The sequence below is a fragment of the Epinephelus lanceolatus genome, chromosome 1 (genome assembly GCF_041903045.1).
Source record: "Epinephelus lanceolatus isolate andai-2023 chromosome 1, ASM4190304v1, whole genome shotgun sequence".
Lineage (NCBI taxonomy): Eukaryota > Metazoa > Chordata > Actinopteri > Perciformes > Serranidae > Epinephelus > Epinephelus lanceolatus.
Window position 1 is genome coordinate 26,141,342 of NC_135734.1, and position 16,695 is coordinate 26,158,036.

The 16,695-nt window shown below is 40.5% G+C and overlaps 1 protein-coding gene across 8 annotated transcripts in view; it reads right to left on the reverse strand.

The window, feature by feature from the left end:
• ampd2a (adenosine monophosphate deaminase 2a) overlaps positions 1-16,695 on the reverse strand; it is a 42,219-nt gene that overhangs the window by 12,572 nt on the left and 12,952 nt on the right. For 5 of the 8 annotated variants that reach the window (XM_033626274.2, XM_033626273.2, XM_033626276.2 and 2 more), the window contains 5 exons: positions 4,449-4,579; positions 2,525-2,655; positions 1,824-1,892; positions 359-470; positions 72-258 (listed from right to left, as the gene is read on the reverse strand). In XM_033626274.2, coding sequence (XP_033482165.1) covers positions 72-258; positions 359-470; positions 1,824-1,892; positions 2,525-2,655; positions 4,449-4,579 — 630 coding nt within the window. Of the gene's footprint in view, positions 1-71; positions 259-358; positions 471-1,823; positions 1,893-2,524; positions 2,656-4,448; positions 4,580-5,868; positions 5,967-12,781; positions 13,165-16,695 lie in introns of those variants that run through there. The other 3 variants (XM_033626279.2, XM_033626278.2, XM_033626271.2) reach the window with 3 other exon arrangements.

Consider the following 16,695-nt stretch of genomic DNA (forward strand, 5'->3'; position numbering starts at 1 on the left):
GCTCTGTCCTCTCTGATATTCAATTTCTGATTGTTTTTCTTGTAAATTGGTTTGGTGTGTGCATTAGATACCAGCATCTACAGGGGTCTCAGCTATATCATCATAGTCTGCCAGATCCAGAGGCGTCATTCCGAGGTCCTCCAGAGCGTGAGCTGTGGTCTTACAAAAGGACTGCATGGATCTCTTTATGTACTTCTCCCGGATGAATAATGCCTTCACCACACACTTTGCAGCATCTACCAGGTCAGTGAAAGGCACCTAGAAGATATCAATATGAAAATGGGAATTTACCTCACTGGAGTTTAAGTATAAATGCTTATGAAAACACATAAAAATCATCTCAAAAAAAGTTCCTCACCCCGCACTTTTCCTCTCCTGATATTGAAACCCGCTGGTACTCTCTCTCCAGTGGCATTCCCCCCTCCTTGAAGCCATCGTCAACGGTGTCCACACTCTTCTCGTTCAATAGCCTTAAAAGATACAGAAAGTAAAAAGGAGAGGATACAATAAGGCAAAGGCAGGCAGAGGCAGAAATGAGGACACAGAGATGGAAGGCATGTAGATATAAGCAGAAGCAGAAAAGAAAACGATAGAGAAGATTATCGAAATGTTAATGGTTTTCTTAAGTTGTAATAGCAGCATCAGTTTTAATATTGTAATGGCAGCATTAGTACAGTCTGTTTAAAACAGTTTGGAGAGTATTCAGACCCCCTGTATGTTAATTAACACAAAAAAACCTGAAATTCCTCATTTACATACATATCCAGACCTTTATTCAGTAATTTGTATCAACATCATAAGCTGTGATGGATAAGTTTTAGCTTTGCACACAGTTGTAGTCTGTCCTGCAGATTGCAGTGGTTTAGTTCTTACAGCACAATAATGAAGCCCATCATGTGTTACTGCAACTTTTAAATGCTTGGGGAAAAATGATTATTCCCGGATCTTTTTAAACCTCAAAGTCAAGAACTTTTCAAAACTTTCCAGGCCCACTTCCCTCAAATTCAAGGACTCAACACAACAGAGTTTAAGGCACGGATCAAGGTTGATTATTGTTACAACACTGAGGATTTCTGTAATGAGAAGTAGCAGACTTTACAGAAGCTCACGGACAACAATTAAAGAGGAAGGCTTGAATGTGTGAACACATCTGAATGATGCTGGGTTACAGTGATACAGTGACACATGTCTTTGTCTATTTTTTCAACAACTTTGACTCAGTTTTTTCCTGAAATTCAGAAACTTTAAAAAATTTTAAAGGGCCCGCAGGATTCACGATAAATCCTTTCTAAATGCAAGTCTCACACACAGGTCTATTTCTGAAAATAACACCCAGTCGACTAAAGTTGTGACATGAGTTCTCTTATCAAGATCTGGAGACATTTCAGGAATGATTTAAGAATTCCTTTTATTCATTTTTAATGAAGTTAACAAAAAGTCAATAAATATGAATACTTTTCAAATCCACTGTATGCATATTGCAACAGCTAATAAATTATTTTAAAATAAATAGTAAATGCAGACTTTAGACTTTAAACTAAAGACTTGTCTTCAGAGAGAGTACAGAAGCACAAGAACAAGGTACACATTTGTACATCTATCAAGTCATCAGCAGAGGGAAGATGTAGTCCATATCAATATGCTGATAACCTGTCAGTGGTTCTGGAGGAAAATACTTACACGAGAGTTCCTAAATACTTTGAGACTAGATACTGACAAGTATATCGTAATGATGAAGAGTATGAGCAAGAAAAATAGAGATGACTTGGGGAAACCAAAGAGAAAAATCACAACACATACATACTGAGGCAGATCTCACTCACTCTAGGTCTGCAGCACTGTCGATTTTCATGAAGTCCTGTTTGGCACGGCGCAAGATCTCTGGCTCAAGCCTTGGGGTGATACGCAATGGCGCAGGATAGTGTGGGCAAGGCAGGGGGTAGATGGGCATCAGAGGTAGTGAGAAGAAATTAAGCACATCAAGGGCAAGACACCAAATAAGTGCGTGAACCAACACTTAAATCACTCACTCACTCACACACACACGCACACACGCACGCATGCACGCACGCACGCACGCACGCATGCACAGAAAGCATATTAGGCATTAAGTGATCAAGGAGAATGTCACAAACAGAAAAATAACATCAGTTAGTAGTGGTACACCGTGATTGGTAAACAGGGGCTGGCAGGGGTGCGTGTCAGATAACCACCTGAATAATCGGCTTAGAAGTGCAGATAGCATCAACCCCAGGCAACAAGACAGAAATCACCTGCTTATAAACATTTGTGTAGAAGAAGACTGACCACCAGGACAGGTGCAGTGTGCTGGCTAGCCCAGTTTACTGACTGCGTGGGTTACTTAGCCCATAAACCACCATGTTGGAAGCTGATACGCTTGTGTGCGTGGGTGAAGGCAAGACCATGTGTGACAGGTCGGGGCAGGGGAGAGGTCCGTCTGTCTGAGATAATGCTAAGAGTTTATTTAACCAGCTTTGTGTGCAGTGTGTTTGCATTTCCTCACTTAATGTCCTGGCTGATTTGCCTCTCTAGGCGGTGCCGTCGCTCTTCCAGCTGTTCGATGGGGCTGTCCTCCGGGAACTCATAGGGAGCACTCCGCATCTCACTCTCCGTCATGCTGCGAGTGAACAGCTCCTGATGCAAACATAAGATACCATTTATGGTGTCATAAAACAGGACAACAGGTCAATGTCCATGCACCTCTAGACATAAGGAGGACTCTGGGGATCAAACAAAACCACTTGCTACATTTACCGTCAAATAAAGCGTTGAAAGATCAACACAGATATTGAACTGGTGTCAGAACTTTGACATAGTTTCTGATGTTTCTAGGCAATATTTGAGAGATGATCTCCCTTATCTCCCTTTCAAAGCAACGTTCGTCATTTTACAGACAGGCACTTTAATATTACTTTGGTGTTCATTCAGTAGATCAACAAAACAAAATCTTCTTGTCTTAAGTCTGTACAATATTGGAAGCTGAAATAATCCTAAGCTATAGTTTGTAACTCTAATAAAAAACAACTTTTTGTCATATTTGCTGAAACTGTCACCATATCTGCATAGTAGTACGAGACAGACAACCTGCAAAAGAAAATATCATATTCCTCTGTCTCCTTGTAGTGCTTCTTATGGCATTACTGTACGCAACTGAAGGAAAACAAGTAGAGCAATGGAGTCTCTAGCACAGCTGTCTATCATGTCAATCACTGCTTGTGAACTGTGATCAATCTGTTAAGCTAGGCAGCCCTGATCAAATATGAATCAAGATTCTGTTACTGCATTGCCTATTTCTCCTCTCAGATGTTTTCAAAAACAAAATTTAGTGTACTGTTTAGCTGTAAAATGCCTGGCCAGTAGACAGTGCTTCACTTGAGTGTTTCCAAAATGGCAGCCAAGCCACAAATGTTCTCATTTTACAGCTAAACAGTACACTAAAATTTGTTTATGAGAACTTTAAAGGTGAGAAACAGGCAATGCAGTAATAGAATTTTGATTCATATTTGATCAGTGCTGCCTAGTTTGCCAGTTTGACCGCAGTTCAAGAGCAGGGATTGACATGATTGACAGCTGCATTAGAGACTCCTCAGCTCTAATTGGTAGTTTTCTGTGAGCCACAGTAGATTCTATTAAATGTCATTAGAGGCAATAGGAAGAGGAGGAGGGACATGATTTTTTTTAACAGACTGTGTCTCATGTACTGCTGTACTGCTTATTTTCATACAAGTTACCAGCTGTAGCTTTAAGAATGCAAAGTTTTTCAAACTTGCCAATATGTATTATTAACTGTCAAATTTTTATATCCAAGCAAATGTTACTTACAGCTGATTAAAATATCTGAATGGCTGGAAAACTGCACAAAACTGCAAAGCTGCACTTATGTGATCTAATGTAATCATGGATCGTGATGTGTTTGTTTCATAGACCGCTTAATAAAGATGGATGACACATCTCCCCTTACTCCCACTGTAAGAAAATGAAGCCAAAATATCCCTGATAGCACCGCTGCCATTTTGCTCTGGTGACGTCATCTGGAGCTGGACTGTGCACAGTGGTGATCGAGGGGTGGAGCAGTGGTATCAAGGTCCCAACTAGCATCAAGTAAACTAAACATTAAACTTATCAGAAAAAATAACACATGGACACACATCAGTGTGACAAAAACTACCATAACTGACAGAAACTATCTTTGGGAAAAAAAATAATTTCACTTGTATTTTTAAATTTCAGTTTGGCCGATGTCCCATCTGCTAAAATAGAGGGGGTGGGGTTTATGACCTACACTGCAGCCAGCCAGCCACCAGGGGGTGATCCAGATGTTTTGGCTTTACTTTTGGGAAGCTGTCATGTTGTCCATCTTTATTTACAGTCTATGGTCTGTGTGTTTACTGGGTAGCAACACTATCGTTGCGGCTTTGAATCCTAACCTCGGCAATCTCTTTGTACTTTTCCTCCATGGATGTTCGCAGGTCGATTGGGTAGTGTGTGAGAGAAACAGGCGTCCCTGGAAGGGATCTCTGGGGCTTGAGGGGTTTGGGCCCAGATGCACCACACAGGTCTGTAGGCAGACAGAGACAGAGTTAGAGTATGTGGCAGTAACACATGGTGGAATGATGGCCTCAAAATCAGAACTGATTAATGGTCGATACTTGTGTCCACTGCAAAAACTGAACCTTGTGGACACAATAAAGACAGCATCTACATGTGTGCCATCCATGAAACACTCAACAGCCTAAACCTGCAACCTTTTTTTTGAAAAATATGTAACACTGCTGTCATTTCACAAAAGTAATGAGTAGTAATTTAAGTACATTTTTATGTCTGAGCTGTGTAACATTTCAGAAAAGTAAAAAATACTTCCACACTGTCTCTTGAATAGTAAACAGTATATTTTGAGTAGGCTCTCTTTGGCCAGAGATAGCTCCATGGTTTGGTTTTTTGGAACCACAAAATACTACATGTCGTGTGTGCTTATGCAAAGGATTGACTATTGAATTGATAAGGCCTGTGATTTACAAAGTAAATGTTTACTATTGAAACAGCTCGGACAGAGAAGGATTTACAACCCTCATGACCTCTATCTAAACGCCCAAACACGCATTTAACTTGGCTTTTTATAGTGTCCAATTAGTCACAGTGTACAGCCAACTGCATACAACATTATGTGCAATGTGTAGAAACTGACTGAACTCATGGGGGTTCAGATACACACGGACCATCTGGGTGCTTTGCCAGCTCACGGCTAATTCAATGGAAATGATGCCCATCTCTCTGCAAACTTAAGAATTGTTCATCATTTCACAGTCTATTGAAAACAGAGACAGGCAAATATGTAAAAATAAACTAAGCTAACTATTACCAGCACAGACAAAAACAGAAAATAACTCACATTTGGTTTACCAAAGATTGCAACGTGTGGTGGTTTGAGTGGGGAAAACTATGATTTTAGCAAGCATAAATTTGCCTCAGACTATACAGCTTTGACTCCTGTGATCCTTCAAACTAAAATAAGTACACATTTATCCAGTTAAAAGCAACAGATGCTGGACAAACAGCTAATACGAACAACTGCTGCTATCAGTTCATTTTATGTAAACCCATAAACCAGTCGATTTAAATCTTCCACTGTCATTACAGAAGTTCCTGTAACACATAACCACACACACAACACATAACTTTTCAGGATTGAGTAATCTTTGGCCATGAACCGCCTTTGTTTCCTTCCCTCAGCTACATGGATACATTAGCCTATTATAAGCTACACAGAGGGCATCAAACACAAAGACATCAGCTGCAAACAGTCAGCCAGAAGTTAAACAAATGCAAATAGGACATAACCATGATTACCTATGAAGCTCTGGTGACAGTGGCTGTGGCTGCATGGAAATCCTTGTATTATGTCCAAGAACAGAAGCTGGCTTACGGAAAGACAGCTGTACCAATAGATACTGTGTCACTTCAATCACACAGGCATGCACACACACTTGAAAAAGACTTGCCCTCACCCACATGAACACAATGACACGTGTGCGTACCCCCACACACACCTGTGAATGACACAGAAGGGCCTTCCCCACTCTAGACCTGCTGGAAACAGATGACGCCAGCTCCACTCCAGACTAAACCAAAGACAAGAGTGGAAAACTACCAAAAGACTAAACAAGAAAAAGCCAGCAACACTCGGCGTCCTTCGTTACCAACTTTTAATACCTCACTGGTACAGGCGATCAAACACACAGACCGGTTTCGACAAGTGTCTTCCTCAGTGTGTGAAAAGACAGAAAAGTAGGGTGAGACATGCAGAAACAACCTCCATTCCCAATCGCACAGCTGCATGGCATTAGGCAATCACCAGAGCACCAAGCAGAATCCTGTTGTATGCTGTTGTTCTGTGGCCGAGCACCTCCAGACTTTTTTCTTTTGTTTTTCTTCTTTTTTGAGAGTGTGTGTTGTCTTTCTTCATTGATAAACTACCAAAAGACAAAACACCTTTGTCTCATCTCACTGATGAACATCAAATTTACTAATTCTTGTGTACTTAAAGACAGCCATAATTTAAATGGTATCATAGTTATGTGCATATAATAAGTATAATGGTCTATGGCTTTGGGGGTGGTGTTTTCATTCTCCTCTATAATTGGTGCCATTATTGTTGCTGCGTCTGCCCTGTGACAATTAGTCTTTGCCATCTGCCGTCTGCCTCCAAGGCTGTGGAGTAAAGAATAAACAGAGGGTATCACTCCACAGTACACTAATAGTAGTATGACACTGTAAAACGTTTAAATGCTGCACACAGAAGTTTTAAAAGAATGCCGCAATCTGCTAAAAAAAACAAAACATGTTTGAACATACATGCACCCTTATGGCCCAACCAATACTGGATTATGAGGTAGATATCTATATATATGAGTTTTTAAAAAATCTTGCATAAAGACATAACAAAAATATTTCAAGAAGAATTCCATAAACTGGATTTTTCAATAATTGTGATCACGGTATGCACTGTGTACACCATTTTATTGTTAAAAAATAAACATTGACAACACTTTCTAAGGGTGTTGTCACACTTGGTTCTTTTAAGAGCTCAGACTCGGAGCGGTGACTCAGCATTTTTGTGCATATGTGAACACTCCAAGTCTGAGTTCGGTTCACTTCAAGTCCACAGTGTAGTTCAGTTAACCTGTGCATTGTGAACACAAAGCGCTCTGGGCCCGCTTTGCTCTTTGCCACTGTATTTAGCCCTCTAGATCACGTGCTATTGCACTGGGACGCTTGAAAAAACAGACCAAACCATGTCGGCCTATAACACTTGCAAGGACGTAGGACCAGGAGTAGCTTGGTCCACAGAAAATACTGCACATCTCCAGATGTGGAATGTAGAATACATCAACCCTAAGGTTTTCCTCCAGTTTTAAGTTCATCTGAAAGTGAGGGGCTTCATAATCACACTGCAGTGCCTTGTCAAAGTAAAGTCAATATATATCATATATAGGCTAGTGTGAATAGAAAGAGGACTGAGGCCCTGTCAGAGCTGAAGTGGACCAGAAAGAGAATTGAGCCCTCTTTCAAATGAACTGATAATGTGAACACAAAAAGAGCGGAGTCATTTTTCTGTAGGTCCACTTTTTGGTGCACTTTAAGAGGACTGAGTTCAGTTTGTTTTTTGAGAACTATATATGAAAACACCATAAATTACCTTAAACTCATCTTTGTCATCTTTGTATGAAAGTTTCATATTACGATTACAGTGACCAAAATTATCAGTTATCAGTATTATTGCCATTTTGTTAAAATGTGCTGAAAATGTTTTAAAAGTTCTGATATACACACACTGATATCATTTCACTGAGTTTTATACTGAAAACGACAAGTCAAATCAGCAGCATTATGCGCCTTTGGTTTGAATAAACAAAATAGTTACATGCCTGAAGTAAACCTATGAAAACCATATCAAATGTGCGTTAACATAAAAGATGGCACCATGCAGCCATACGTCTGTGACACTGCTATTGACTTTGTTTCATGCTGCACAGTATTTACCATGAATTTTTCAAAGAGCAGTCATCAAACACGGCTTTAATGATAAATAAAATTTGTAACGGTTACACAAACCGCAGGGAATTTTACTGCAGTTTATTATGAAACTGTTAACTCTTTCATCCCTAATTTATACTGGCGTTTCTTGCTACAACATAATAGCTAACATAAACGCCTGTGCAAATATTTCTGTGATAAACTGATATCAGCTGAGCTACTTTATCAGATTAAATGCACAGCGCACTCGTGTGTGGATACAAAGACATGTTTATTTTCACATGGACAAACAGATGACTTCAACTGCAGACACACACACACACACACACACACACACACACACACACACATCCCTAGTATAGTATCCATGTAATCCCTGGCCTGTCCAACACAGATGACTTTTAATCCAGCACCCCTGACTCTATTTATCTCAGTGACATCATGGTAGTATAGGACCAGGGTCTAAGGATAGAGCATGTCATTTGCTGCGAAGATTGTAAAGCCTTTACTGCAAATGATGGTGATTAAATGTGATTTGTGATATTGGGCTATATATATATAAACTGACCTGACGGGTAGTAGGGAGCACAGACTTTCTACACACATCTAAACAACTAAACACAATCAGACAGGGAGCAGACCACAAAATCAAAAATAGGAAAAGGAAGAAAAGGAAAGCAGAGGAATAAAAAAACGTTGCACCGCAGATTCTCTCTTTGAGTTTTGGCTCATATTCTGATCAGCACTGTCAAGCTTCTTACAAAAACCACTCTACTGACATGCAAAACCAACAGAAACAAAAACACAGCCAAGAGACACACCATCAAAACAACAATAGAGGCAAGTTTATGATGGGGAGGACTTAGTCATAAAGGCCGGGGTGATTCAGTCAGTTAATGGTTAATTTAAAATAAAAGTCCAAATAGCAACTAGACAGTGCTGTTATTTGTCTTGATCATTTTATATCTTAATTCGACATAACATGATCAATAAAGATCAGCGTCTTTGATGTCTGGGCTATGATGGAGTCCAACCATAAAAAACATGATGGCTATAGAGTGTGGGCTTGTCCTTGAGAGAAATTAAGTCTGTGCGACTCATCTGTGAAGACAGTTTGGATCAGCACGGAACAAAACACCCATATATCTTTTTGTGGGGTAGTATTTCTGTAAAGTCTTGACATAAGCACTTCTTTTTTTGTGGTTTCAAACCACTATGCAGATCCTGAATGCATGCAAATGCCAGAAACCCTGCCTCTAGCCTCACCTCAAACACACTGTTTACTGTGCGAGTGCATTGTTTTATCTATTTTAAAATGAACTGCTTCAGCCCTTCTATCTTCATGTAGCCATTGTGAGTTAATTTCTTAGACCAGCACGTTATTGACAAAGCTCTCCATCTCGGCTTTCTCTCACATCCCTGGGACCTGAGTCTGCACACCGCCCACATACACTACCCACCTGTTCCTTTGAACCCTACCAGAGAGACAGTCACCTAGAATCTGAGGAGCTGAGGATCAATAGAATCCTTCCAGCTTGTCTCGTACTCCCTGTCCCTTGGGTCCAAAGTGGCAGCAGACTAGTTTTGGAGGTCAAAAAAAAAAAAAAACATTGTACCCTTATGTCCATTAAAATATTTCATGACCACAACAATCTGTATCAATTTAACTATTTGTATTTTCTGTAATATGCTCTTCAGTGTATTTTGACAACCAAACTAGTCAACTGAAGTGCCATAAGCCCCACATAGTTATCAAACCTTCTCCATCAGGCCTGCTGGCTGAGCCATTCACTGCGATAATAAACATTATGATATCCAGAGAATTAATGAGATTTAGCTGCCACTGCAGAGAAGAACAGCACTTCCCCTTCAGTTATCTCCCAGTTTAATTTCTACATTCATTCTATTCCTGTAATTGATGAGCACATCTCTCAAGTAATGAGTATGCTTACTGATTAAATCACCAAATAATGAAGTGCGTCACATTGTGCTGGGAACAGACCTCGTTGTTAGACAACTATTCTCAGTGCGCTGTCAAAGAGGCAGTCTTCACCACAATAACAACACCCAGGGTAACTGGCATTTTGGTGAATGCATCTGGCCTTGTACCGCCTCATCTGCATGGATTTCAACTCGTTAAGCACACTGTGCTGGGTAAACAAATAGCAAAGGAACAGCTAGCACATTGAGGCACTGCTCGCTCCGTTGTTCGCCCCAGCATGACACTAGAGCTGATGACATGATATGGATAATTTAACCCATCTTCTCACATGTAACCTCACAACTGAAACAAACACGACCAGCAGGAGTTTCTGTTTGTAATAACTGATGATTCTCCTTGTCACTTCATGTCAAGGGGTTAGGATCTCTGCTGGCTTTATGCCTAAGGGACGAGGAGTCAACTCTTATGGGAAATATACTTTTAGCCTTTATTTATTGTTCATCAGATGTGTTTTTTTCCAGATGTGAAGGAGACTACAGCTGCAAGGAGAAATGACCTATTGTGCTAAGCAACCTCCTGTCTGTTCTCTCCCTTCTTCTTCACTTTTTTTTTTTAAAATTAGACACACCCTGACATAACACCATACTAGATTGCTGATAGACCGCCCCGTTTATACAGCTGCATGCTTCCCTTGTGTGCAGCAAGCTGGAGAGCAAACAGTTTTTTGACCGCAGTGAAAAGGTTGCTTTGAAAAGGCTAAACAACAACGAATATGGTTACAAAAACATGTGAATTCTGTCGCACATGACAGTCTCTTTTAAAACGAAGCTTGACTGTGTCAATCCTAGTTTCGGACCCTGCAATTAAAACTGTGGATCATTAGTAAATGTGGTTTCCCCTGCAGCAAGATACAGCAAAGTGCCCACATGACCCTCTGCCCAACAGTGAAATGTAGGTGCGGGAGCTCTGCCTCAAGACTGGGCAACATGGTCTCTAAATAATGTAACATATATAATATAATCTACCTGATGTTTAAACTGTGTTTCACTTTTACACATAACAGGAGGCCTGACTTCATACGTGTCCAAAGTTCATCTTCAAAACCCAATTTTAATACCTCTTTGACAGTTTGCGCTACATTATTAGCTTCGACAACAGAAAGTTGTAGAACAATAACATACTGATCTTGTCATCACAATATGATTGTGCTGAAAATCAATAAACACTCACTAAAGAAATATTGCCCAGCCCTGCTTAGTATTACAGTCAACCATATGTTTGTGCATGTATTATTCAGACACATAAACTCCGCCATTATCAAACCATGAGAACAATCATCGAGTCGAATTCATAAATAAAGGCTGACTACTTATATTTGCAGAGATATTAAATACTAATGCAAACACAAGGGAGCCTGTTGTCTGTACTGCTAAAAGTCATGCAGAGCCAGAGAAGTCACGCAGCAGCAATGCATAATGGGTATCTTAGAATCGGAGAAACTGGTAATGGTATAAAAAAAATGCACCGTAGTGTCCCATTAAAAAGTGTTTCAGTTTACTTTTAGGTCTACTGGGTTTGTGGCTCCAATGTTTAGGAACAGATTTCACTTTATTCCCTGAGAGGGAGAGTGATGGCACATGCTTCAGATGTTCCTTAGCAACCACAGATGAGAATAAACCTCTACTTCGGGTCTTCGTCTTGAAAATATATTATCAGCACTAGGGCTCAATACAGGGGAACGAACGCTGCTGGTGAAAATTGCCGGCTAAAAACTGCTGCCTGCAAATTCTCTTTGTAAACAGTTGGGACATGATTTTCTCGTCTTTTTTTAAACTTAATGAAGGTCTACAGGAAAGACAAAAATACACTTCAATGCATGCAGGAAAACCAAGATAATTCTCAGTACTGTGGTGAGAGAAATGTACCTTTACTGCTACGCCGCAGCTTAACATGTAGAACACAAACAGCCTTTAAGAGAAGACAGATAAGTCACTTGTCACTCCCATCACATACGCCAACGCACAAAACATATGTCAGCTGTTCTCACAAAAATGCTGCCCTTATAAACATCAGGAAGGTCAACATGCTCAGATGGACTTTTAAAACTGAGGCTCCAGCAGTTCACAGTATCTGTCTACTCACACAAGCTGCCTGAGGAGTACAGTGTTGATGAAGATGCACTTCTGAATAATAGGTTAATTTTCTTCCAGCTTCAGTGGCACCTTCTCAGCAAGTGAAACTCTGCTGCAGCCGCCTTTCTAATTTACTGCTCACTCTTGTAGAACCTGTGCCATATCCTGTATATGTTCAGTTTCGCATCTGCACACTCACACAAGGATCTCGGTAATTAATCCTCTGGGCAATATAACCGCATTATACAGGACTGTAGAAAACAGCAGCAGGGACTTGATGCCCCAAATGTTTACTCACTGCAATGGAAAGACTGCAATAAACTGTGGCAACACATTAAGCTTTCCAAATATCAGCATCAAAGCAACAGACCGACCTAACAGATGCATGACGTATTTTTCCTCTCTCCCTCCCCTCATTTCTATATCATTTCCTCACACTGTTTGCTACATGCTGTCAGCTTATTCCAGTACACACCAACTGTGTTTACTGACACCTCATCTGTCACTATGAGCTTGCTTGTGCAGTATTTTCAGAGTGATAAGTACCATGCTTCTCACAGAACTGCTGTAACTTCTTGTAACACAGTATTCACATTCAAAGGCTCTACAGTATATGGTACTGTACATCATTAGGCAGCATAGGTTACAGTACCTCTATCTCCCTGTCTTGTCCTGTTCTCACAGTCTCCGTTACGGTCGCAGTGGCCTGAGCTCTTGCGGGATGCTGGGACATGTAACTAGGCCTGGGACGGCCGATGCACCCTCCCCCCGCTGGCACAGTGGAAGAGAGAGAATGACAGCAAAGAGAGAGAAGAGAGGGACAGGATACGCTCTCTTCTAAACACAAGCTGCTCTAACAGCAAGATCACACAATCCACCCCTCTTTTTCTCCTCTCTTTTCTTCTCCTGTTGTAACTATCGCCACCTCCAGTGTGCTGGTGAAGCAGTTTTTTTCCTCTTTCCTCTGATTCTCTCTCTCTCTCTGCCTCTGTCCCTCAGCTGCTTCCTGGATTACACCGGTTTTCAGTGCATGAACAGTACAGCCTTCAAGCTCCCGGATTTAAATACTGAGTTGGAATATACCACGTGGCAGAAAAGGGGAGGGACCAGGGTGAACCACTTCAGGCTCTATTGTGCTGTAAAATGGAGGAGGCCCTGCATCTCTGGTCACTCCCACTTCTTCTCTACCTCCCACCTCTTATTCATGATGCACCGCTTTGATTATCTCATGACAGAAAACCTTTAAACCATGAAATGAATACCAGTATTTAAAAACAATCAACATGTCCATTAAACACATATTTTATTGCACATGGATTCAAACATTCCTCTTAGTATGTGTAATAAAATCACTGAATTCGCACTCAATTGATTTGCTTCTTATGTAGTTACCAAGACTGTAGCACTGTAATACAGCCTTTGTAGTTGTTCGATATTATCTGTTTTAATTGGCTTAATATTTCCTCTGCAGCTAAATAAAAACTTGACTGAACTTTTTTCATGACTGTCATTTAAAATCAGTGTCTAAAGTGTAACTTCTTGTGTTTGTGTGGTCAAAATTCATATGACTGAGCACGGGTATGCAAGAATATGATTATGTGTACATGCAAGCGAGCTCCTTTACATGCTGCCTGCCATGTTACGTCACATGATGCCAGCAGAGGCCGTTTCCTTCCTCCTCACATGACTTCTATGCGGCACAAGGTAGGCCTGTCTGCTCTGTATTTCACAGTGTACAAGATATCTGCTCCTAACTAAGTCCCATTTTTAATCATTTTTCAAAGCAAAGCTAGTCAAAGAACTTTCCAAATGAAGGTCAAACAAATTTAGGAACACAGAGACAGAAGGAAACATCAGCATGAAAGACACACAAAAGGTGGACACACAAACCACACCAAATACTGAATTCTGACAAGATCCCTAGTTTTGTGCAACATCACATACACATCATGCCAACAATACACAGTTCCCACGATGCAGAGGAAAAACTACGATGGTAATGTTGCTCTACTTGTCTGACTGTTTTTTATTTTTGCTGCTTTGGTATGATCATACTATCCAAACTCACTATTGTGTGCTAACCCAGTTTGACAAGCAGAGAGATAAATGGGCCACGCCTTTTTGCCTACCACACTCTTAAATCTAAATTTATCTCCATAATTGACAGAAAACTTTACCACCACATCCTAGACATATGACAGATGCTAACCACAATCAACACCTACCCATCACCCACAGTTTTTTAAATAAGTTGACCTAAATACACATTGTTCTTATTGCTCAAGCTGTGTGGCTTGTTGCATGATGGACCTAAAATGAGGTGGTAAGTAGCGTTTCCACATCCTCTCTGCTGTTTACTAACTGAGCAGGATGTTAACAGCTTAGCTGAGGTCTAACCATGCCATGAATCAACAATCTGTTTGGAAATTTTTGCTCAAAAAAGACCTACTTCAAAACTCAAGCAAACACAGAGGGGTTTCTAAAATAAATTAAAAAGAATAAATAGATAAATATAATGCTTAAAAGTTTTACAAGTTTAAAAAATAATGATTTCTGAGGCATATTTGCCACCTTTACATTCATCTTATTTTTAACAATATCAGTGTATGTACCTCTAATGATTAAAAATTGATAGAGATGACAAGAAATCAACTTCATTTGTGCAAGACAGTTAAAATACTCTTGCTATTATTCATAAAAACACTAATCATGATAACTTAAGACATTTTAAAGCCAAGAAGTACATTGCCAAGAACAGATTTGTCCACATAAAGGTGAGAAGTGGGGCATCCAATATTTGACCTTTTTTGCACAGTGTGTGCAGTTTTTCAGACAGGAAGTCAGTCAACACAATCTGTAACCCAAAGCCAGCTCTAGCAACTAAACAGACAATCACATGAGTTTCCGTTATTTGTGTTTGTTTATTGTAACCACAAACTTCATATCAATGAAACCGTATTACAGCAAAATAAATGGTCTCTGCCAGAACACTAGAGTACATCAAGTTCATTTGCATAAGACATTAACTTTTAATAGTGGTAGGAACTAGGTTTGGATGATGTGTTCAAATTTTCCAACCAGCCACTGTCAGTACAACAACCAGCGACTGCCGAAATATTCACAGAGCTGTATGTGTGTGTGTGTGTGTGTGTGTGTGTGTGTGTGTGTGTGTGTATGTGTGTGTGTGTGCTGGTCATTTATTAAAGAAGCCTATAAACAAGCCCTGAGATGCAGAAAGTTATAAAGGAGTTAATGTGAACATTGAGGTGTTTAATGGGGATTTCCACACATAAATACTACTGTCACCTCTGTCTGGTAAGTTACAGCCACTTCAAAAGTAAAATATTTATATATGTGACCTGCATCCTATCCTACAAAGCTTGTGAGGATTTCTCATGCATTATATTTTTGTGAACTTGGACTATCTTGAGGCATTTTTATCTCCGTCAGGTGAAAGCCTGGAGGGGATCATGCGTTTGTACACAGGTAATCTTGCATACTATTGGACCAATCAGCCTAATATTCTGTGTGAACATTTATGACTGTGTGTTCAAGGACCTATCATGATTGTGGTGATTCACATGTTCTGAAATATATATACAGTACAGGCCAAAAGTTTGGACACACCTTCTCATTCAATACGTTTTCTTTATTTTCATGACTATTTACATTGTAGATTCTCACTGAAGGCATCAAAACTATGAATGAACACATGTGGAGTTATGTACTTAAGAAAAAAAGGTGAAATAACTGAAAACATGTTTTATATTCTAGTTTCTTCAAAATAGCCACCCTTTGCTCTGATTACTGCTTTGCACACTCTTGGCATTCTCTCCATGAGCTTCAAGAGGTAGTCACCTGAAATGGTTTTCCAACAGTCTTGAAGGAGTTCCCAGAGGTGTTTAGCACTTGTTGGCCCCTTTGCCTTCACTCTGCGGTCCAGCTCACCCCAAACCATCTCGATTGGGTTCAGGTCCGGTGACTGTGGAGGCCAGGTCATCTGCCGCAGCACTCCATCACTCTCCTTCTTGGTCAAATAGCCCTTACACAGCCTGGAGGTGTGTTTGGGCTCATTGTCCTGTTGAAAAATAAATGATCGTCCAACTAAACGCAAACCGGATGGGATGGCATGTCGCTGCAGGATGCTGTGGTAGCCATGCTGGTTCAGTGTGCCTTCAATTTTGAATAAATCCCCAACAGTGTCACCAGCAAAACACCCCCACACCATCACACCTCCTCCTCCATGCTTCACAGTGGGAACCAGGCATGTGGAATCCATCCGTTCACCTTTTCTGCGTCTCACAAAGACACGGCGGTTGGAACCAAAGATCTCAAATTTGGACTCATCAGACCAAAGCACAGATTTCCACTGGTCTAATGTCCATTCCTTGTGTTTCTTGGCCCAAACAAATCTCTTCTGCTTGTTGCCTCTCCTTAGCAGTGGTTTCCTAGCAGCTATTTGACCATGAAGGCCTGATTCGCGCAGTCTCCTCTTAACAGTTGTTCTAGAGATGGGTCTGCTGCTAGAACTCTGTGTGGCATTCATCTGGTCTCTGATCTGAGCTG